Here is a 25,144-nt window from a genome sequence, read left to right as displayed (position 1 = left end):
TTACACACAATAGTTGCCATTGCGCGGAATATACAGTCTATCGATGTACTTCCGCAGTCGGTCGAATTACGGAGCTGAGTAAGCCTTACGCCGAATCCGCAAGTTCGGAATTCCTACTACATGTACTATGCGCAAAGCGATGGCGGCTTCGGTGAAGTGGACGCGCCCACATTCTTAACCAATCACATTAAAATAATTTATCATGTGATCGCGCCAGAGATAATACATTTTCATTGACGGCTTATGTGAACGTACCCGGATCTCGCGCCTTTCACACACGGCAACAGAAGACCTGCGTGTAAATCCGGTCTGTGACCATTGCTATAGTTATTAGTACTAAGAGGGGCTAGATTCTACAACATGACCGAAACCCGACCAAAACCGTACTACAAGGAACCATCATGTCTCGACGAACTTGTGCAGACTCTCACGACAATTTTCGACTCAGAAAGGATCAATGTTGACGAAGTACGCAGTGTGATGACAAACTATAAAAGCAACGAAAACGACTGGGCAAGGTTTTCAAAATTTGATCCACACAGGTAATTATCAAAGAAATGTGCAGTGTTTGATTTCTTTCGCAATTGATTTTAATGTTACTCCATATTGTTTTTCATTGAAATATTCCTCTTGGCCGCGTTCGAGCTTTTCATTTCATAGTGAACGATCGATTGTTTACGTTTTATGCCGACAACCATATGTTATGTTGTGCGCAACGTCCGAATGCTCGGCGTGGAGTAGTAGATAATCACGTTGACGCGAAAGTCCTCACCGGTATGGTTGCTTGATACAGTTGCAGTTGATACGGTTTTCGGTCAATGAACTGCTTTAATGAGGGATTATTTCGCGAAGGTATTAAAATTTGGAGATTCATGTTCTGTGTTGCGTTGGCTGTGCGCATTACCGCCTACGTGCATGGTGTGCAATGAATTTTACTGCTTGTCGAGTTTCGGGCCGTGCGGTAAAATGGAAAATTCCCACACACACTTGGCTGTTGACACAATGCCAAGCGTAGCATTTCGATCCATAAAAAGACGTTTTATTTCCCATCGAAAACTTCCACCCAAGCCATGTCGTGAATGTATTCTCTAGCTTTTCAAAGAATATATATGTAATTTACATGGTTTTACAGATTTGCTCAAACAGTAGCTGGCCTTCCAAATGCTGTCGTTTTATACAATAGCAACTTACACAGGCGTACTATTCACAATACACGTCATTTACATTCAGTGCTTATTACAGTTTACCGCCAGATGTACATGTACAACCCCTTTACATGTAAATGCTGCTAAGCCGTCAATATGAGCGTACGTGTCCGGAGAAACGTGTAGTCATACTATTAGAAACCGCGGTATTGTATTTCCTATAATGTAGGGGTGGGGTGGGGGTGTTCCCCTAAATAATACACCAGTCTTCGTACGTCTGTGAAATCTGGGCTAGATTTGCTTCCAAGGTATTACAATAGTGTTCACTGTGGCTATTACATGCCATCTCAATATCATGCCGTTTGACCCCATAGCACAATAAATACGCTATCTGAGGTAGTGGGAATTGGAAATATGCAATGGTTTCCAGTAATGAAGTCATTATAATTATTTAGAATACCAAAGATATAATCCCCACAGTTTGTATTCACATAAAATGTAGCATGAGATGTTTTACATATCTGTATTTCATAAAAGAAAATTTCAAAAAAGGTGTACACTCAATGGCATCGCATATTACTTGTAGTTTTTACAGTAAATAAAGCTCAGTATCATACTGATCTTAATTCATCTTTTGTACAAGCATCAATGCATATTCACATTGATCAAAGGACTCCTATTAACTAAAAAAATATCCAAAAAGGTTTGTCAATTTGTTTGGATAGTTTTACTAGATGTGTTATCAAAACAGTTTGCAGTTCCACTGATAAGATGAATAACAATATTTGCACTACCCTAAAAATAGATATTAATTATTGTTTTTTTATTGGAATAGTGTGTGGTCTTCAGAGAGGTTTTAAAATGTTTTGTGTCCAGCTCTATGAGACGTAGAATCTTCATGTTTGAAGTTGTCACTTCGCGTCGTATACATGTAGTCATATTTGTAGATTGATGTTGCTTTGTGTTAAAGCTGACAAACACAGATCAAAATTATCATAAAATGCATGTACCCGTACTGGTAAAGCCATCAATACTGTAGTTAGGGCTCGAAATTAGCAGTGTCCACAGACTACCAACTTTTCTCTGGGGCCACCAAAATCCATGAGATGGTAGCCCACACAGACAACCAAGGCCTGAGACTAAAATTCAGTCAGTACTTGGCATGCCATGCTGGGTCACTAAGTCAGACCACCAGTGGAACTTTGCAACAAAGTTTCAATATCTGAACTGAAGTACTTGAATGACAGGCACAGGAAATGATGGCCAACGAAAATGCATTTTCATTGCATTTTGATCATAATGTATCAATTACAATTACACAATGTGATATCTATGTCTACACTGATATTTATTTTGATATGTACCTTGTGAGCCTCATTGATACATGTGTGTTCCGATTCTCAGAATAATCACTGTACTGCCTCCAGCATGCAAATTGAACGAGCAAATCCCTCTCCAGTCATGTTTCCAACCAAAACCCTTACTATATACATGAGTCATTGTTTTAATGTTTTGCAAGTACATTGTTAAGACTTTATATTGGATGGCAGTTTATGACCTCGGAGCATCCATGTTCAAAATGTCAACAAAAAGTGCTTCGGAGTCATTGACATGATCTGGTGTTCCTGAATGTAGAACTAAAAAAACACGTAGTTCAAAAAAAGTAGGTCAGTTGTCAGTGATAAACAGTGTGGTGAAAGGGTAGAGTACTTATGACAGACAGGTAACCATGCCTATAGTATGAGGGATGGCCAGCCTTGTTATAACCCCTGTTTAAAGGCACTGCTCGCGATCCCTGGGATCGCCTTGATCCCTGGGATCGCCTTTGTTCTAGTCTGTAAGAGGATAATGAGGTGTGATAGCCTTTTGTTTTCCATTGAAATTGTAATCCCATGGGTAAATTTTCTGGCGAGACAATCTAGTGACAACACAGGCCTTTAAATCACTTGATCTATGGTGGAATCAGTAAAGTTAAACATTGACATGCTGTGATAGCCCATTGAAGGAGATAGTGTGGCTGAATCACTTGACAGATTACTAGTACTATTATACAATGATTTATAATTAACTGTAATTGAAACTGTTTCTCCTGCTTCCTTCATTGGTTACCATACATTATAGGAATGTTCTGCAGGAAGCTTACTGAGCTTCTCAATTTTGAAAAAAAGATGGAAAAGCTATAGTCGTACATGTAGCTGTGTCACTATAACTGTAATGTGTGGGCAAATTATCTAAAAGAGGCACCCTTCTCAATCACAGGTTCTCCTATTAGCAAATGTGTCAACAGCCCATTAACAGTTTGTCATTCTTTTGTTTTCCATTGAATAATATTTGTATTAGATAAATCTGATAATTGAGGGAGGGGCTTTAATGAGTTCCCATTTTATTGCCATATCCTTTATTAGCCCTGCATATGATGCTGCATGTTCCTGACGTTACACAGCCTCCGCCCACAGCCCTGCTAAGGTCCATAGACAAAACTAGCAACATGCAGTTCTAATTTGGAACATGCGTGTGAAAAAAACTTTCAGCAGAAATCAACTCAATTCCGATCTATGCCTACCCGAATCACTCAACCGCTCAAAAACTGCAAAAAAAATGTGTTATCATGATGTGTCGATAAGGTGCTTTTTTGCACTTACCGACACGGTGATTGTGTCGAAAGCTAGAAGGCAAGCACAGACCCTGAAAATTGCAACATTGGGTCTTTATATGGTTCAAGCATACTTATGTTTATCGTATGGTGACACGTACAAAACAAAATGGCTAATCTAAATGCTATAAACATAGTGGCGTGGCTATTTCTGTCATGTGTGGGATACTGGATTTATAAGTTTTCACCATTAATTTAAGGTGTTGTACACCTCAAAAGTGAAAGACTTAAACTTTTGAACAAATTTTCCTCTGTGAATCTTTCAAACAGTCTCTCACCAAATGAAGAATTAAAATCAAGGATAACTGTACAAAGTTTGGCACAAGAGAACCTTACATACATTATTTTACATGTGTGGAAATTTGAAATTCAAAATGGCAGCCTTCTCTGTATGAACTCCATGGGAAAACAATTATATTTTTCAATTTTTGTGAAACTAAGACTCTGATTTTTTTTCTGCTACAAGAGCTTTTAAATGACCCTCCAAAACTGGTAGATGAGAAAATATTTGCAAACATTTGAAAGTCTTAATATCTGTCCCCAAGATGCATTTTCTCTTGTTTCAAACAAAGGCTGTCAAATCCACTGGGCCTTTGCCATGCCTTCTATAGATATTTATGCTATGTTCAGACAGGTAAAAATTGAAACGCTTCTGCAACACTATTTGTGATTTGTAAACACAGGGGATTAATAGTTTGAGTCCGCTTGCATCCATACTCACAAAATGAAGCCATTGTTTTGGTGTTTAAGACGTACGTCTTCATGCGCCCTCTCGAGTTCAAAAGGTGTGTATGGCCAAGCATACGGCATTGTAACAAGATGGCTGAAATGAATGACGTCGTACTGGCTTGTCTTCTGTTTTTTTACCTGCTGCATATGCGGTCCAGACCGAGTCGTCGTCGCCTTAATGATCTTAATGCAGACCAAATGCAATCGTTAACGGATTTAGCCCTTGAGTTTGATACATTCAGAACCCGTAATCTGGCTGTCGAATGACAGTGTGATCCTTTGACGCTACGTTTCGAAACCAGTGTGGTTCCTTCCTCAGTCGCTTTTTTGATATTTTCTCCCCTTGGATATTTGTTTCACTGTTCGTGTTTTGTTCGTCCAGTAAGGAGGCTAGAATATTTATATTCGAGTCAGTTGATTGTGCTTCATTTTGTTCGGACTTTTCTGTAAGATTGATCTAGTATCGTTTAGTATCGAAGCTAGAGTCAGTCCTTGGAAGTCGGGTTTGGCCAGAACTGTGAGGTGGTGAAATCTCCGATATATATCGGATATTTACGCGCGATTTGACTGAATCTAGTATCGTCCATGGGGTTCTGTCATAGTATCGATATTAGACTCCCCAAATCGCCGGTAAATATCGGCGATTTCATAGACGCAGCTTCCCATGGAACAACCGCAGTTCATTCTAGTATCGTCTAGTATCGATATTAGTCCCGAAATCATCGATATGTCAAACTGCCATACTAGATTGTAACCGATATTTAAAAATTGTGAAAAGTCGCGCCTTCATGGTCTGTTGCTGTCGACAACTTCTTTGTATTTTAGCTTCAGTACCTCGAGCTTGCGGTGGCACTGATCTGCTGTCCGGTTAAACCTCTCTGTACAGCCTTTTCTGCAATTTTTTTGTACACAAGGCGGTCGCGACAGGTTCTCTTTAGCATTCTTTGAATGCTTGTGTCTGCCTAGACTCAGATCAGCAAACTTATTTCGTCATCTGACCAGTTATTTCCACGAGATGTAGAGCTGTGTTCGGCAGCCATGACTAAAGTGAATATTGTATGTTGGTTGTTGTTTGTTTATGTTACAAATACCTGTCGCGTGAGGGCGTTTAAAACGCCTCTGAGGCGGCTCGGTCCGTCCACACAGCGATTTGCAGATAGAGTTAATCCCTACAACGGCTCAGGTCGGGCCGACTAAACCGTCTCAAATCTGAACGCTTCAGAACCACTTCGGAGTGTCCACACATAACTTTCTGTCCAGTATTGGCCCAGAACCGTTTCAGAGGCGTTTTAATGGCCTGTGTATGAACGGCATGTTAAAGGGTCATATTTGCAAAGATTGTGGCACTCTAATGTTTGTCCAGACACATATTTGTCCAGCTAGATGTACCATGGGCTGTTTACTTTTGTTTAAGCCATCAAGGTCACAATGTCTGTTCAATGTAAAATGTCTACCCATGGACTAAATTATGCTGCAAAAAACAAATTTGCAGAGATTGCCATACGTTCTTTTATTCTCATTGTCTTAATTCACTTGTGTAAGTGCATGGGTCTCTCTCTCACAAAATAGAATGTTCCCTATGAAGCAACACTCCATGTTGGTTTAACAGGTCATTACACTCTGCTGTTGGAATTGGGAAGGATCATAGCACTACCCTGGTCATAGCCTTTTTCACAAATAGTCATTACACTCACTGTTCAATTTGAAGCTACTGGGATATACATATATCCTATGACTGAATAGTCCGTACACTGGGAGGCAATTCTTTTCCATGTCTACCAAAGTGGACACCGGTGCACCATAGATTGCTATGACCCTGCAATTTCAGGTTTTGAGCTGTTGTACATAGACTGATAGATACATGTACTTCAGATTCCATAGTATTTTATTGTATCTTTTACTTGCAGTTCAGTTATGTTTTGAAGTGATGCAGCATAAAGTGTACATTTTTGTATTTGTAAGACCAAGAATGGAAAAATATTTGTTTTTGGCCTTCGATATTTGGCAAATGTGATGTACACACTGTACATTCAATTTTCCTTTTATTACTTTCAAATCCTTGCCCTTCCAAGTTCATATGTCATTATCAGGTCAAGTGGGTTGAAACCAGTAAGGCATAACAGGTCGTCTCATACATGTATCATGTATGTTGTATTTTAACAAAAATTTGAATATTTGAAGGCCCATGAATACCTGTAAATATGATTTTAACAGAGCAAATCTGTTATAACGTACTGTACGGAGTCAACTAGGTTAAAAGACATGAATATTCAGCTTATCACTGCTTTTTACTCACTCAGCCGATGGGAAAATGATTAGGGTGTACACATTATACATGTAGTAATACTAAGCTTTTTTCCTGTAACCAGTTTGGTATGCGATTGCATAGTAGTACAACTGTGTTCTCTTCTCTTACATCAAGACATTTAGCCCATATCACTTTGTAATGGGAACTTGAAGGCAGCATTTTACATCTGCTTAATTTAAAAGTATACTGCATAAACAAAATATACAAATATCAATTTTTTAAGTTTCAGTGATATTATCATAGTTTCTATCACAATTGCTTGAGGCACTTTTTTCCATTTGTGTTTCAGGTACACAAGAAATTTAGTGGATGAGGGAAATGGTAAATTTAACTTAATCGTCCTCTGTTGGGGAGAAGGACAAGGAAGGTAATTATATATATTAATGTTCTTTTTCTATATTATTACTCACACAAAGATATCACAATTGATTTCCATATCACTGAATTTCTGATACTGCATTTAGATTTTGTAAGTTTACTTCTTACCTCATTAGACCCTGATCAGCTCATCCATATCTGTTCCAATTCCGCAACCAAAGTGACATTTTTATGTTGATAAATGCCGAGAACCTGGTAACATACATGATTTTCCAGCTGTTACTGTATAACCTTGTAAATGTTTAGAAAGTGTTACATGTATCCGGATAATGTTTTAAAATGCCAACTGTGCATGTGCATATTCTAAAAAAAAATATGTTGGAAATTAATGACTTGTTAGAGAGGAATATATAAGGTTTCTAATAAATACTGATTTCTGCAGATGACTTGTAACTCTCTCACAGCTTCATATTGACTGAACAGTCCCATCCCACCCTGATCTTTTATACATGTAGCCTATGTGTAGACTCTTTCACACAGCGCCTTGCTGGCTACACACTTTGGTTGGTGTAATCCTACTAATACATGTTTCTCAGTGAGCTGGTGCAGCCAACTCACTGATAGGCTAGGCGGGCTCAGCTACAAGCCACACTAGTGCGTAGCCAGCAGGAGGCTGTGAAAGAATCTAGCCCATTTGTAGCATAGACTCCGCAATCTGGCTTTGACAATGTGATTTTGCAACATATTTGCCATTGGACTTCCTCATTAGCCATACTACACGTACTTAGGGCACATCTGTGTACTAGTACATCAGAGAATCAGATTAAACTTGAAAAGCTGCATGATGAATACTTTCAGCTCTGAGAGTATCTAAATTACTTTATTCATAAATCATATCAGACCATAGAAGTACACTTCCTGGTTAGTATTACCATGTTTCATTTCAGTATTCCTCCTTTATGTACCAGCTTTTTCTACCGATTCTCAGAAGCAGCATTTTTTGGTTTCATTTCAATTTTCATGTCATCTGGCAAAGTTGTCACAAAGTGTCAGCAGTTTACCAACTGTTCGCGTGCCCCCGCAGATCAATTGCATGTAATCACTGATAATAAATGTATATTGTGCAACAGCCTGTTTCCATAGTCAATATCGTTTGATTTTTTGCCAATATTTTATCACTTCCCTCAATATGTAATCTGATATCTAGTAAATTTACATGAAGCAGCCCTTTTGACATTTCCAATCCAGATTTTGTTTCTGGACCAGACACATAACAAAGATAGCTCACAACTAGAATGCCAATACGAGTCTATGATCTGCCGCCCCCCATGTATGAAGAATAGCGGCTGGTAATTTCTAAAATTTAGTATTTATAAAAGTGGCTTTTTTCATGTACAGAGCAAAGAATTCAGTACAAAGAATTTTAACGTCTTAATTGCTGTCATTCTGAGTATTGCTACAGAAAAAAACAGCTTATTTTGAGAATTTAGGAAAATTTACCAGTATTTGATTGATATACTGGTTCTATATACTACAGGAAGTTCACAAAAAATAATGAAGCATATATCCTTTTAATGTAGCCATCCTAAGAATTTGATTTTCCTGTGAAATTTCATATAAAAACTATCTTTATTTTTTCTCTTGTTTCTCCGCGTACAGTGGTATTCACAGTCACTCAGATGCTCACTGTTTCATGAAAGTTCTGGAGGGAGAGCTTCAAGAGACAATGTATGCTTGGCCATCGGAATCTGAACCAGATAAAGAGATGCAGGAGTCTCAAAAGAATATGTACAACAGAGATGAAGTTGCGTACATATGTGGTGAGTATACTGATTTCACAGCCTGGCTGTTATTACAGGGACTGTAGCTGTAACTTTTGATGTTTTTTTTTCACTACCTTGTTTCTAATGTCAATGGCCGTCTCTTGTTCTACTCCCAAATGCATGTTGAGATATACATTTTTTTTAGCTTGTCAACTCGGCCTGTACATCATACATGTCTAAACTTCGCATTATAAAACTAAAAATTTGTTTACCATAATACAGGCTAGGAGTATGAATAACACTACTTTACTTTCTGAGTATTTTAGAACTCAAATAATAATATCCAGTGTTACTGTAGGTTAATGGTACTACCATGTTTGCAGAATGCAATAACAAGTTGTTTTGACAAGATTAAAATCATAGGTTTCAGCTATTAATTTACATGACTGCCCGGTCTGCCCCCACCTAGGCTACTGTTGACGTATCTTGAGTTGTAAATGAGTTCTCTTTGGTCATTGACCATGGAATGCATCAGATACATGTAGCTCAATAAGGTCACACATTCAGAAAACAGAAAGCTCATTGGGTGATAGGGGCCTACCCAGGGCCTGCCCCCAGGCAAGCCCCCAGCATTGTACACAACAGGATTCTTATCTGTTATTAACCCATAAACTCTGTCAACTGTAGTAATGACCAAACCATAAACTATAGATTACTATTCATAAAAATAGGCATCCTTGAAAATACATGTAGGGTTATTTGTTGTTCAGTATTATGCAGTTGCATATTATCTAGTCATGTTTTAGGAAAAAAAGATTGTATGATGCTGTGGATTCACCAACATCTGTGACAAATTATTTTCAAAAGTGATGGTACATGTCATAAAAATAAAAACTGAGACAAAAGAGACACAAGCGATGAGTCAGAAGCCATCAGCTTGCTCTAGGCCAGAACTTAAACCCTTATGACTGTTTGTCTATCTTTGTGTAAAAACCTCCAACTATTTTCATGACTTTGATGATCTGGACAATGATCTAGAAACTTGACTTGAAAAGATAAATGTTTCCATTTCCTCTAACAGATGCCGATGGACTTCACCGGGTTGAAAATATCAGCCATGTTAACCAAGCAGTCAGTTTACATCTTTACTCACCACCGTTTGACATGTGTGAATGTTTTGATCAGAGAACTGGGAAGAAACAGAAGGTGAAAGTGACTTTCTGGAGCAAATATGGACAAAGGACACATGTAAGTATGGTCATTCGCAATAATTCCTGCAAAGAAAATTTTGACATGCCTGCACACACTGTATTGTTGTTAGACTTTTCCCTTGACGTACATGTATGTACACTTTCAAAATACAATCACTTTTTAAGATTTGTATCACATGAAAAACATTATGTGACAGAACACCACTAGTGCCAGAAAGTGTTGCGTGGCCTGTATTTAATTAATGCCAAACATTGTGTGAAATGTTGGCAACAGGCCATACAGCACTGTCAGGCTGTTCAAACCAGTTTGTTTGGTACATGTACTAATCCATTCTTTGACGTCACAGAATGGTGATCAATAATTTACCAGTGTTGCATTTCATAAATTTTGCGAGAAGAAATGGATTGATTTCAATACTGTGTATGTAATATATTTATATTGAAACTGAATATTTTTGAGTTTCAAGTTAAATAAAGGTTGTTCGCCTGGCCCCATGTTTGTCATCATTTTAATATAAATTGTGGCCGGTCCTATTCATGATAAACTTGAAAACAATCTTGCAAACAACAAATAACCTTGAGCTGACACATTGGAGATTTGCCAGTATGACATGCTGTGGTTTGGTTTTGCTGTGCGTAATTCTTTTTTTTTTTATTCCTTGATATGACCTTGGCCCCAGCTTAAGCAAACCCTTGTTTATTGATTACATACTCAGTCCTTTGTGTAGTGTTACTCACGAGGTAAATATTATCGCTTAAATATGTCAAAAGTCACCTAATATTACATTAAGAAGAAACAGTTTATACTGTTTTGATCTTTGTGGCCATGCTTAGAAGACAAAACAAGACAGAATCAATTCCAAAAGCTGCTAAACCTTTTATAAACAAGGTATAAATTTCTGCATAGGAGATTTTGACAGCTTACTATAGGTTCTTTGAACACCTGTTACCCTGTATGCCAGGGCTTGAAATTAGCGGTAGTCCCGCATCCACACACTACCAACTTTTCTCTGGGGCTACCAAAGTCCATGAAATGGTAGCCCACATTGACTACCAAAACCTAGCCTGGGACCTGAAATTCAGTCGTCACTTTTGGACGAGCTAAATGCAGTCAAACAAAAGCTGGACACAGAAAGCCGATACTGTGACTTTGTTATGTAAATTACAAAGACGACCGGCCGTGCGGTGGAACTCTGCAAGAAAGTTTCAATATCTGAAATGACGTACTTGAACAACAGGCACAGGAAATGATAGGCAATGAAAACTCATTTTCGTTGCATTTTGATCATAAAGTATCAATCACAATTACATGGAAATTATGTCTCCTCCCTGCAGAAAAGGCCATGGTCTATTTTTAACCCTGCTACTGTAAGTCTCAGTGCTGAAAAGGTCGTGTTGTTGTCATGACGACTGTCAAAAGTTTCATACAACTCTGAAAATGAAATGGGTTGTCAGTAGGTCACTAAACTTTTGAGTATGGGTTTGCAAGCAGTCACGTCAAACAACTAGAAAATTAACTTCATGGATAGAATCTTGAAAAATAGCATTTTCTTGTCTGGTTAACGAAAAAAATATCCCTTAACGAAAATATGCATGGGCTACCAGCCATTGTCAGTGGGCTACTGACTTCAGAAACTGGTAGCCCAAGTGGACTACCAGGGAAAAAAGTTAATTTCGAGCCCTGCATTATGTCAATATGACATAATTACTAATATGAACCAGCAGTCTTCAGGGTAAAAAAAATTCATTTTATAATATTTAGGCATAGATGTATGTCCAGCTGTGTATGTCTGTTGATAAAGGTATACGGTTAATCTATACACCTAAAACAGATAGGAACTTTGAGAATATTTTCTGTCATAATCAAAAATAAAATCAGTAGTAGTCACCTTGCAGGGTTTTATATGACTATTACAAGTCTGTTGGTGAAAAATTAAGTTATCTGTATTTTCACTTTCACTTTCTCAACAGGGTTCAATATGAGCCAACACAGGCAACAGACCAGCAAAAGATTTTAAAAATGACATTGTGAAATTTCACCTACATGTATCTGTTGTGGGGGCACGTTCTAGTTAAAGCAAGAAACTTTTTGAAACTTGTTAAACTGATGATACAGAAATTTTAGTTGATACTTAGCACATTTGGCCACAGTTCTGCCAAATCTGGGCATGCAGAAATATTTCACGTTGATGGGATTCATTACAAAGTTTTACTGCTTATCAATCATTGTGCAATTTTTGATCTGCATTTTAGCATGCATTAAATGTGTCTTTGTGAGGTTTATCTGGGATACACGTGCACCAGTTTGTACCATGACAGGCACCAAGGGTGCTGTTGAATGCCACACTACACACTACACATAGGCAGTGTCAAAGGGCATTGTGTAAACACACTGACTCACTCTTGAAGGAAAACAAAGAACTAACACCATGTAAATGGTCAGTGCCAGCAAGAAACTACAGTACTTTATTTTGGGTACAATGGATCAAGAAATACCACTTTAACCTTCACTACAAGCAAACCAAGCTATTCCCTAGCACATAGCTAAAAAATGTCTTAGTGACATAGTGTACTGCCTACCCTACCCCACTCCCCAATCCAGAAGCATAAATCATACAGGTCCTGCACTCTCCAGTGTTTTACCATCCGGTCAGAGTATTTATTACCTGTACACGTGCTCTGACACGTTATATCTCATGTCGTAGTGTGCAGTACATCTCTCTCAGGTGTCTCTCTCATGACACGTACATGTATGTACCTTTTCAATGAGGTCAAGAAAAAATACTTCAAGTACATGTACTTACAAAATCAGAAATAACTAATATTTAAATCAATATGTCTAAATTGGTAAAAGTGTCAGCATCAGATGTCCATATACCACTAGTTAGCTGTGTTTGGTGATTTTTTACAGCCTACAGTGTAGCATCAGCGTTAAGTCTTTCTCGATACAGATAGCAACCTGTTATCTGATAACACAGTGTTTTATAGCTTTATTACCTTGTTATTACTGATGTGATTTAGGCAGGGGAGTCCTTAATAGCCTCTCCAGTGCAGTGTGTCAATGGCCGTTGTCAGACATGTTGTATGTCAATTTATTTTGAGCAATCAAACATGCCCCTAATTTAACTCTACCCTGATTTCAGGACAACTGAAACAGCTGTAAGTTCTCATGGTCTACCAGCAATAACTTATAATAATGTAGTAACTTATCTGTTCTGAATTCCTACCTACCAGCAATGTCTTATCTGTAGCAACTTATCAGTAATAAATTCTTTAACTTGTCATGTATTAGAATCTACCATTGTTGTTAATGGTGAAATTACATCACTTGTACTTTTAGGCTCCATTCATTGTTTCTGATTGTCAGATGTAGATAATCAATTTAACCCACGCAGTCCTTCAAAATTGAGGCTTTTCAAGACCCAGCACAGCTTACATCATTCCTGATGAAAAACTAGCTTATAGTATTCTCTAACCACGTAAATTTATAAAAAAATATTGCTTTGGTCCGATAATTCATATAAAACTTGTCTTTTATCTAGTGTAAGTTTCAGCAATTTTTTAGCAAATTTAGCTGGGTTGGGCAATTAGCCAATTTATAATGCTGCTAATTTTAACTGTTCCCTATACATGCTACATGGTTAGGATGTCTTTTTAGCTAAATTAAAAACCTGCTGATTGCAATGAAAATGAAAAACACACTAAAAAAGCATGCAGCTGTTTTACAGTCTTCTCTTGTGTCATCTTTGTGCTGTTGTTTATGCTTTATTTTGCAATTCTCACCACTACAAATAGCCCAATGGTCTTGTGCTAAGGGTATCAACTACAGGATACTGAAATGCATTGTTGGTAAAAAGTCTACTTTTCATCACAGCATAAGTTTAAGACAGTGATCTTACAGATACCTTCAATGCAAATGTAATCATTTACGTGTCAGAAAGATCTGTTATAAAACTAGCAAAACTTGTGCATCTTTTCAGGTTTTAAGGCATTTCTGGTATGAAATTATTGTACCTTTTCTTTGTTGTTCTCCACAGGGACAAGGTGCATGTAGAACTCCTTCTGAACAAGCAGAAAATAATTAAGGTATGGGAGAGTTCATCGACAGAAGAAACCAAGACTGCTAGCCACATTGCATGGAATTGTTGTTACTTGAAGTGATCAGATTTACGGTACAGTTTGTACTGCTGCAAAATCAGACTGCGGATCAAATCTGATTTGACTTCTTGCACATGCTGCATAAAAAGATTTAGCAAGACCAAACATTGTTTGTGCATTTATCACTTGAACTGGCCAGATATCACAACAGCATGCAAAATTGAAATATATTTATTTGAATAAAAAAAAAAGAAAATTAATAAAAAAATGTCATTTAGGTTGCTACTATTGTAGCATTTAAACTCTGTCCCTCCATACACTGGTCTAAAAACGGCGTACCACAAACCGCGTCTCAGGCAAACAAACCATGAATGTCAATTTCAGTTATCCAGGGAGTCTGAAAAAATAGCCCTCAATAGTTCAGGTACCCGGTTACAAATGCTTACCTGTTCATAGACCATGCAAGCAACTGCACTTGTACAATTTATACCAGTGCAATATGGTGAAAGTGTAGCTGTATTAATAAAATCACATAATAAATCATAAAGGCTACTACTTACTGAATTAAATGTGATTCCAAATGATAATCAGCTGAAGTAATACTCAGAATTGAATTAGTTAAAAATTCATTTTAAAACTTTCAAAACACTCATAGGCTGTTTGAGGAAACAGTGACCAATGCTATACTGTGCTTTCAGAGTAGCACTTTTATGTACCCACACCAGTCAAGCAAAAAAGTTTTCATTTACAACTTGACACTGGCAGTTTCTAGACCAATGTATGGATTTACTGTGGTTTCCACACAATTTATGGTGTACTTGTGTATTATAGTGTTGTGTGACAGAGGTACCTATAAGGGTCTATTTTACTGAGATTTAAATATTATCCTGTGTCTTTCTGTAGCTTAATTGTTCCTGTTCATACTTTTTCCTTTACTTCTTGCAAAAGCAACACTAAAAATGATCTGAGTGCATCAAATTCTTGCCTTTTTATACAAAACCCACGTGTGGCTATGCAAATATTTTAGTTGTTTCTGTTCTACAAGGAAATCTTTTGTTGTCAGCGTGGTAACATAGGGGTAGACTGCTGAGCTACAGCATGTTGTAAATAAAGCTGGCAAGCACTAAGCTGTAGTTACAAAAGACTTTAACTAGTATGATTGTAAAAGTTATCAAATACCAAAAATGGACATCAATGTTGTGCTCTTATAATGGATACCATGAGTATGTAGGTGTTAGGCAACTATATTTTCATATATACATGTAGTGAGTGATTCAGTATGAGATAGGGGATATGTTACACAATGACCGTGATGCTTACATCAATTCCAACATAAGTACAATTATTGAATATACAAGATTACAAAAGATATTACAGTACCACACTGAAATTTTTCAGAAATTAAAATGTGTGAAATATTCATATCTAATAAGCACAATCACCTCACATACAACACAGCCATGTTGTTTGGATTCATTAAGTTGTATAAATCAGGAAGAGAAATCGGGTCAAAGGTGTAGCAATGTGTATTCACTGCATGCAAAATAAGCTTGAATATCAAACATACTTGAAGAGTACTATTAATGTTTATAAGAATTTTGGAGGCTGTGTTTTCATCCCTGGATTATGTTTGTTCTATAAACGTCCAAGGGATTTACCATATTCAGATAAGTACTGATGTTCAGCTGTAGGGACAGCTCACTTGTTTATTCAAATCAAGCACTGTTCACCCTGTGTTGACAGAGCTATCATACTTCAAAAATTGGATATTTGACCTGAAATATAAAAGAATCTTGTATACTCTCAGACCTTTTCACAGTTATGGTATTTGCTTGTTTTGGGGTTCAGTGTCCCAGTGACAAAATGCCCAGGTTGAAGCAAACCTTTCTGTGGAACAGGTAAAAGTTCCTGTGACTCTCATTGCTCCAACACTTAAATCAGTGTATTAGAGCGAAAAGATTATCGTGCAATGGCATACAAATTGCTTCAAAAAAGTCAAATTTGTGATGTACATGTGTAACTACCACACAGAGTGTTTTGTAAAATATTTGACAAACATAAAGAGGAATATTTTTCTTCAATGTAAAATGTACAAAACAAAACTTATGCCCTAAAGCAAGTTGAAAAGATTCTATTTTTGCTAATTAATGTATTGAATGGTAGCAATTATGTTTATCTTACTTTTGATTGATGATGATAATGATAATGATTATCATCATTATAGTACTATGTTTTCCCTCACTCATTGGACTAAACAGATCATAACAGTACCCTGTATAAAATGTAACTGTAAGCTGCATTTGTGAACCCTAGCAGATAAACAAGAAAATTTGACTACTTAAAGCATGCTATAATCAGGTAATCGGTCAATTTTTGCATCATCACCATCTATAGAGACATATCTCATGAAAATATGCAGTGTCACAATTGAGTTACAGTGTGTTTGCAGATGGGTTGTATCTCATACAATCACTTAAATCTAGATATCGCAATACCATTGGGTCGTAGTTTAGTGTCCAAATGTGTAGGAATTGATTCACAAGTGGCTAAATCTACGGTGTCATTCATGCAACAGCTTGACCGACTCTATAAAAGTGTATACTTCAGTTCGCCATTTTGACAACATCTATCAGTGTGTGTGTTAGCAAATAATTTGTCATCACAACTTTCATAAGAAAATGATGTGTTATCCTTTCATTACCATATTCTTCATCAGCATTTTAATTTGTATCCACATTGACAGTAAGCTAAAGACAGAATGTTATTTCGAAAGTAGAGGAAACATATCTGATCATTTACTGATCTTTCATGAAAGAATATCCAGCCTGCATGGATATTAAAATCATTTGGAGATTCTCTCACATAAAAATGAGAAATACGACATCATGAATGAGTTTCTTTTTAAAATGTTAAATGTTGTTTGCTTGACAGAAATGCATTTATATGTACAGCATATTGTTGATGAGACATTTTGTAGTGGGTAAATACTGACTAATACATAGAATGCCACACATCACTTGTCTAGTATATATACTTACTTTGATGAGGGATTGTTTGGAAATAGAGAGGTTGACTTCATATTCAAGAGTTCAGGATATTCTTTGTGTACATTAAAATGTTCAAATGTAATATGGATCTTTTCAGACTTTTTTTTTCTGTGAGAATGGTGTATAGTTGGGTTGTGTGTGTTGGTGTTTCCCAAGAAAGCAAACATGTTGCTAATGACATTTAGAAATTTTATATTCAATACAAGAACATATGGCATTAAAATATGCAATGGTAAAATAATTACTGTTAGAAATGTAAGGAAATTCTCATAATAATCTCCAAGATCCGTAAAATACCTTTTCGTTTTGGTTTGTGGTGTCTAGTTCCATTTATAGGAATGTGTAGCCTGAAGTGCAATGAACTATTAAATCGCACCATTTCTATCAATGTTTGCAAATGCAAATTTGATGCTTTCAGAATGATCCGCTCCACTTACTGTCAAATATGTGCAGACACAGACCTTTTGTATATTTCACACACGTACATCTTATTCTCTCCTAGCAACTTGGCCGGCTCATAGGGGCCTGTACATGTTCCTAGCCAAGTAGGTAAATAAGAATACTATGCCTTTATGAGATTGCTGCACTCCAATTGATGGCTGTCATATATGTGTAAAGACAGTGGGCTGAGACCTTAGTATTTCACACCCATATATTTTATTTTGTATAGGGGATGCCAGTATACGGGACATCAACAGACCTTTCACAAACAGCAGCCCAATCAAATGCAAATATTGTATCAAGGCCATACTTGAATGCACAGTATGTACATTCATACAATATAGAAACTAGGGTAAAAGCAAGTCTGTACTGTATCTGCTACCTGTTGGTGATTACAATATAGAAAGTTAGTGCTGGATACATATATGCTGACTCTTGTTCATTGTTTAACTGGCTTCATGTCATCATAAAGTGTATGCATTTCATAGTTTTCTGTATCTTCTGACAGTTGCCAGCAGTCTAAACTGTGCTTTCAATTCCTAAACTTTTTCTTTTGATGCAAATTCACTCACATGATGAACTCTAAAGGGAAATATCAAAGACTGTACATGTTTGGAGTGTGAATAGTGAGTCTGCTTTATATGTCGGATCACCAATCTGCCTTCTGTATAATTTGATCAACTTTCAGTGGTCCAAGCACAGGGGGCTCAACTTGAATACAGACAAGTTTACACATAAACATACAGGCAAAAGAGATGCAAAACATAATAAAGACAATAAACAGACAAAACAAACTGATAGACAAAAGTTAAATAAAACCAGAGACAAATAATTACAGTAAGTAATCAGGTAAACAATTAAATAAACAGATTAACAAAAACCAACAAACAGGCTGACTGACCATATACAGGTATATGATAAACAACAATGTAAGGTATCATCAACCTTGGAGAGTTGCATCTGTCTGCATATAGGGGAACAGAGAAAAGGAACGCAAAAACTTATGTGTCCTGATTTTTTGCACAAATCGATTTTTGAATTGCGAGTGTAAGCAATCTACATGCCTGAAAATAAACCCTATTGAGCTGAAGTTTTGTTAACTAGACAAAGTCCTGCACAAATCTGATGTATGTTTCTTGAATGCTGAAATCACCGACAGAACTGGTACAATGAGTATTGCCTCTACATGTATTAGCAACTGATTGTACAAGAGAGGCTGGTACCAAGTGATCCGTGAACAGTAGCTCTGATTAGAATTAAAAAAAATATATTTAAAAAAGGCAGCAATACTGACAGAGCCAGGTACTATTCTGTTCAGAGCGACATGAAAAAGAAAACAGGACAAATGCATTTTTGAAAAAGAGAGATATGAACTATCAATGATTAAAATAAGTGAGGAGTGATGGAAACAAATACTGATAGTTGTGGTCACTGACTTTATCGCTGATCGCCAGACTTTATGATGATGAATTGCTCCTTTAACGATAGGAATAATAAAATATGTCATAATCAAGTATTAAAGGGTACATTTGAATATGAACATACCAGCTTAAGTACGAGAGCCGCTGAGGGTCACCGTACTTCCTACTTCTAAATTTCTTTTAAATATATCTTTAATTTCACCTTGAATGTAAATTGTGTCCATGGCCAAGTTTGTACTTAAGATTCTTAATGCACTGCTGAGATCTAGAAAAATTAATAACATGCTAGATTTCACAGCATCATAAGGTTTTTTGACCATCTTCAGTTACCAGTATGACGGTAACAGATTACATAACATATGACCCCGAATTCAGTTCTCTTAAGTGGACATTGCTGACAAAATTTTAAGAGATGGTCATTCTTTTAAAAAGTTTTACAGGAACAGCAAATATGTTAAGGTACATGCTACAGGGTATTTGAACATATTGTGTGGTTGTGTGATACAGTGAAGGGTAAAGGTCACTTGGTAAATTCTGCTGCAGTCCATAGATGTTTGCGAACATAAGGGCCAACACCAGAAAGTGTTGGTGATTGTTTCACTACTTTTACAGTGCACGTCAACAGTACTTTATTGTTCTACTCCAAAGGCATGTTGAAACACCAGCTATTTAGTTTGTAAACACATCGTCTATACTTACCTGTTACTGTTTATATTTGAATTTGAATTCGAGTCCGGACAAGAATTCGGTCGTTAACAATAACAATGCAGTAAACACATGCATGCACAGGTTGATTTGATTGGTTGAATTCTGTGTATCTTATCGTGCTTTCAGATGTGAAAAAAGAAACTGCAGCTGGAATTAAAGGCATTGAGGAAAAATCATCGATAGTTACGTACAGGCATCGGCCCTTCTCAGTGATAGTACATGTGATTGCCGGTGCTCTTCCGAAAGAATATTTCAAAAACAGTCTAGAGGGCAGTATATAGAGTAGGAGTCATTTTAAGGTGGAATTTTAAGGCTTAGGGACATCTGGAATGATGACAGAAATGACTGGTTTCAACAATGGGAAATAATTGCAAAAATTAGAGGAGGTACAAATAGACATGTGCAAGAGGAAATCAAAACAGAGTATGAAACACTCCTCAATGCTATTCCAGATTCCTGGAAACAAATCATCTCTTCAAACCTCCAAAATGAAGAAAACTATGATATTTTAGACTTAGAGAATTATGGTCTGACAAAAAGTGAGGTCAAAACCAAGTCACTTTATTGGAAATTAGTTGATAAGAAATGGCATGAAATGAAATATTTTTCAAAAAAAAAAAAAAAAATAAGTATCATTGCATTATCATTTTATCAAAGGGGAAATGTATCGTAAAATGAATCTTGCAGAAATGCATTTCCCTCTTTGCCATAAAACATAGTATTGATAAAATAACATTATCAAAAGATTGGTAATTTCAGGAATTGAAAATGATAGTAATGCACCATCGGACTTTCTACACTTTATCATTTGCTTTGTAAAATACAGCTGGAAATATTAGAAATTCAGACACTCTTGATGAGATTGAAATTACCCTCCATTCGCAATGTTATGCAACAAATATGCTATCTTTCTTCCTGGATGATATATTGTATTTTACTTAAAATGTCATGAACAAAGCTGATGATTTTATCAAGAGGGTTTCAAGCCTTGTAAGCCTTGAAGGAGGAAGAATGCGTCCAGAACACCTTGGTAGATGATGTGATTCATTGATATTTTTCTCTTCTCCCTAGTTACACGTAAATGGCTATTTTTTCAGACTAGTTGCTATGTAATAGTTTTTTAGACTAGTTTAAGCTCGACACATAACGGTTATGTAGATTTGTTTTATTTGCAATTTTGTTGGGATAAATTTATCTTTTTCAAAATAAATTATTATTGCGAGCTTTTTCAGGGTTGTGTTATGAATATTTAAAGCCCATAAACTTCATTCGTAGAAGTCTACCATATTAAAAAGACAGATGTACGAAAATTAGGGATTGAACGATTGACGACTATTGAGATTTCCATAGACGCTGTGGCGTATTTTCTGAGGATTTTTATGTGGCTTGAGATATTTAAAGCTCTTGTACTTTCATCTACAAACAGAGGCAGCCGACCAAGTCGATCGTTCGTGAGCGATTTCGTGTTAGCGGCGGGAATTTTCGTGGTATCAGCTGGCAGGAATCGGGCTGAACAGTTTTTCAACATAAGCGAGTGGCCGGGGTTAATTCCGTTCATTTGTATGCTCACAGGTGGAAAAAGGCTCAGAGGACACCGGGGCTGCAGTTTCGTAGCCCGCAACTCCCCTTGACGATTTTTTGTGTGGGGGAGGTGAGGCCCACCCCCCCCCCCCCCCCACACACACACACCCAAAAAAATCTTCACTGAAGGGGAGTTGCGGGCTACGAAACTGCAGCAAACCAGGGTAGAGAATATGATTCGGTTGTTCGCGGTAGTTGGCCGATGAGTTAGGGGAAATATGTGACTGAATAATTGCAGTTCCGAGTCTTGCAGTGAGGAAAGAGCAAGGGGAGCTTTTCTATGGCTAAACAGAGGAAACGGGGAGATGAGATATCTTGAGAGGTTTCCAAGTTGTAGCGGGAGGGCAGTTACGATCAGTTAGTTATGTCTCTCCAGTTCAATTTTGTTAAAAATTTTAATATATATATATATATATATATATATATATATATATATATATATATATATAAGTATACAGATGTCCTCATGGGAAATTACAGTGCTCGATGCTAAAGCAGAGCGTTATAAATAATAACACAAAATTACTTAAAGTACAAAGTAATGATATCTGTTACTTGTTATCTGTTATCTGTCATCCGATGAAACTTAAGTAACAGATATCATTACTTTATACTTGAAGTAATTTTGCGTTATAATATATAATATATATACATACATACATACATACATACATACATACATACATACATACATACATACATACATACAGAGTTTCTGAAAATCGGCTGGTTGGCTGCCTCTAGACATTCATAATTTGCATCGCTCAATAAATGCATCTTGCATATATTCATGGTCATTTCAGGCGGAGCTGTGGACAAATTACAACGGCTGCCTCAAATGCCAACTACATGTTTTGATGTATACTTTAACGCAGGGATTAAGTTTCAGATGTTTTCTCGTTGTGTGTTGGTTTGTTCTCTATGTATTCTTAAACAAACAAACCAACACATAGACAAAACATCGGGAACTGATTCCCCTACGGTTCAACCGACACAGTCACGACAGTACAAGTTTGTTCACAGAGAGACTTGAAACTGCAGTGAGTAGATAGCGTTACTGAGTAGCAAACTCCCCATTAAATTAGTAGTATATTTATTGAACTTTCTTTAATGAAATTAAATATAAATTCAGTTAACACGTTCAAGGGTTTTAGCTTCATAACACATTGGCAAAGCGAAATAAAGTTCTGAAATATTTTCTCATCAAAACATAATCAGGGCTCGAAATTAGCGGTAGTCCCGCGTCCACAGACATCCAGCTTTTCCCTGGGGCTATCAAAGTCCACGAAATGGTAGCCCACACGGACTACCAAAACCTTGGACATATGAAATACTTGGCGTGCGATGTCCGTCACTTTCGGACGAGCTAAAGCAGTCAACATGCAGTTTCATTTGTTTGAAGCAATTATCCTTTCATCTGTGAAAAGTTTTTTTCTGATGACTATTACAATTTTCACTACTATGTTGTTGTTTTCACAAGATGCAGAGCGTTTGATACTAGAATGTTGAGTTGCTTTTCCGTGTGCAGTCTTTGCATGCCAGTTCACACTATGCTGTTGATCGGCAGCTTACAAGACATACTTGTGTCAAGTTTTTTGGGCGGTTTTGATGCTGAAATTTCACAAAACTGTCACTTCTGTCTTAAGAGATTGTGTAATCAGTTTGATTTGAAATAGTAATATAAAACACTGTGTCAGTTAAGCTTGGCTGAGTTTCGCTGTCTTTTATCTATGGTTGTCGATCAGTATCAATGTATTACGTTCTGTATAGAGAGACTCGGGTGTAACAAGGCATACCAGCTCATAAAGATCATGATAATATATTTTTTTGTTTTCTTTACTCAAGTTACAATTTCTTTGGATGTGTGAGCTGATTTTGAAAGTGATAGAAAGTGTTATTTTAAAATGTACATAAATTGGCATAAATTAAAGAGGCACTCCCACTTGGTAACATTTTTAAAACACATTTTTTTAATGCCAACGGTCGATATTTGACATGGCGACTGCGCACGGATCGCGAGATATCGATAAAAGCATGTCCTCAAAAGAGTAAAAGTTTGAATTCCGGTGGCCCACCTGAATTCAGCTTCCGAACATAGAACGTTCGGCACTGGGGCCATTGTCAACTAAGCTATGGAGTACGAGTCTACGCTGACGCTGCTGTACGCCACAGCAGTACCACTCGCGTCGGTGAGCGGTCATGTCCCATGGGAGAAAGCCGAGTCCTACTGACTCGGCAAAAAAACCCGAAAAACAAAGTTAACTGATTTCACCAGAATTCGCATAGGTGACTAGCACAGATAGGTGCGGTTGATACATAGTATGCATAGTGGCTGCCGCGGAGTGTGCGCGCATACCACACGCGGCAGCCACTATGTATCGAACCACGCGTAAGGGACTGGTCAGTTTCTTCGGCCTGGGGGGGGGGGGGCGGTGGATTATTTTTTGCCGACGTCAAAAAGTGGCTGACCCCCCTATTCCAAATTTTGAAAACAGGGTGACCCCCCTATTCCAATTTCTAAAACAGGGTGACCCCCCCCCCGGGCGCGACAAAGGTAAAACAAAAGATGGACATAAATTATATATATATATATATATATATATATATATATATATATATATATATATATATATATAATAATATATATATATATATTATATTTTACATTTTACATATATTTATATTTTAAATAGTCATTCTATGTTTAGTGAAATTGTTGACATGTCAGTTGTAAGATAGGAATTTCAAAGTGTCAATCTTAAAGTTTAAATACATTACATTTTGAATGAGCTGTATTTTGAATGAGCTGTGAATGTATTTCACACTTTCTCTGCTTAACCAGATGTCCTGAACTGTTGTACAGAAATGGATGTCAATCATTAATATCAAAGAGGAAAAAGCAGTGAATCAAAACTTTGATGGGTGTTAAGATTTGCCAACCATCCAATTAAATCTACTGAGGAGCCATAGAGAGCTTTTTTAGCCAAATCTGATGTGTACAGTGTCTGAGAGGACCTTTTCTTGTGTAACATTGAAACCATAAAAGCACAGCTAATAATGACAAAAACTGCCTTTTTTAACTGTTATTTTGTTCATAAAAAAGCATCTTTCTACAGAAAACCTGTGACACAAAGGAAAATAATTGCATCAATGAGAACGAAACATATCTTGTCATTTTTCTATCTCTAAAATAAGTCACTGTATCAAATATATATTGTGAAATATTTGTGCATGTTTCTTTCTCATACTGAATTCTCATAGAGAGAACAGAAAGGTATCAGGAATTTGTCATCCTTTTCATATGAAATGCAGATTTCATAATGGTACACTTTCACTTCGCAAACATCAAGATATCTCTGAAAGTATGGCGCCCAAAGGGCGCGCCAAAAATATGAAACATCCTGATATCTCTGATATATATGCCTTGTATATAAAGTCATGCACCTGAAGGGCATGCTGAAAGATGTATGATATATTAAAGTAATGAGCTTGAAGAGCACGCTGAAAAATATTGAACATACAGATATCCCTGATGTATGTATGCTTGATATGTTTAAGTTGGGCGTGCTGAAAAATATGACTGATTATTAAAGGTACGCGCCCGAAGGGCGCGCCGAAAAATACAACTGAAAGATGAATTTTGTGGCTGACACTAGCATTTTAGGCAATAATGAGCCTGTGTCAAAATTCAAAAACACACTGACCCCCCCCCTATTGGGCA

At 36.9% G+C, this 25,144-nt stretch overlaps 1 protein-coding gene across 1 annotated transcript; it reads left to right on the top strand.

Annotated features, from left to right (window-relative positions):
* The first annotated feature begins 215 nt into the window (after positions 1–215).
* Positions 216–17,354, top strand: LOC139117398 (cysteine dioxygenase type 1-like). The gene is made up of 5 exons (XM_070680482.1): positions 216–542; positions 7,125–7,202; positions 8,813–8,973; positions 9,998–10,164; positions 14,165–17,354. Exons 1-5 carry the CDS (start codon positions 361–363, stop codon positions 14,210–14,212), a joined length of 636 nt encoding a protein of 211 aa, XP_070536583.1. The 5' UTR covers positions 216–360; the 3' UTR covers positions 14,213–17,354.
* The last annotated feature ends 7,790 nt before the right edge of the window (positions 17,355–25,144 follow it).

The sequence above is a fragment of the Ptychodera flava genome, chromosome 18, assembly GCF_041260155.1.
Source record: "Ptychodera flava strain L36383 chromosome 18, AS_Pfla_20210202, whole genome shotgun sequence".
Classification (NCBI taxonomy): domain Eukaryota; kingdom Metazoa; phylum Hemichordata; class Enteropneusta; family Ptychoderidae; genus Ptychodera; species Ptychodera flava.
This window is presented reverse-complemented; position numbering and strand designations above follow the sequence as displayed.

What these genes read in the sequence shown, in the direction of transcription:
- LOC139117398 (XM_070680482.1), top strand. Translation starts at nt 361, where the DNA reads ATGACCGAAACCCGACCAAAACCGTACTACAAGGAACCATCATGTCTC. An exon ending in TCAAAATTTGATCCACACAG is followed by an intron (nt 543 to 7,124) that starts GTAATTATCAAA and finishes TTTGTGTTTCAG; the next exon opens with GTACACAAGAAATTTAGTGG. An exon ending in TGAAGTTGCGTACATATGTG is followed by an intron (nt 8,974 to 9,997) that starts GTGAGTATACTG and finishes TTCCTCTAACAG; the next exon opens with ATGCCGATGGACTTCACCGG.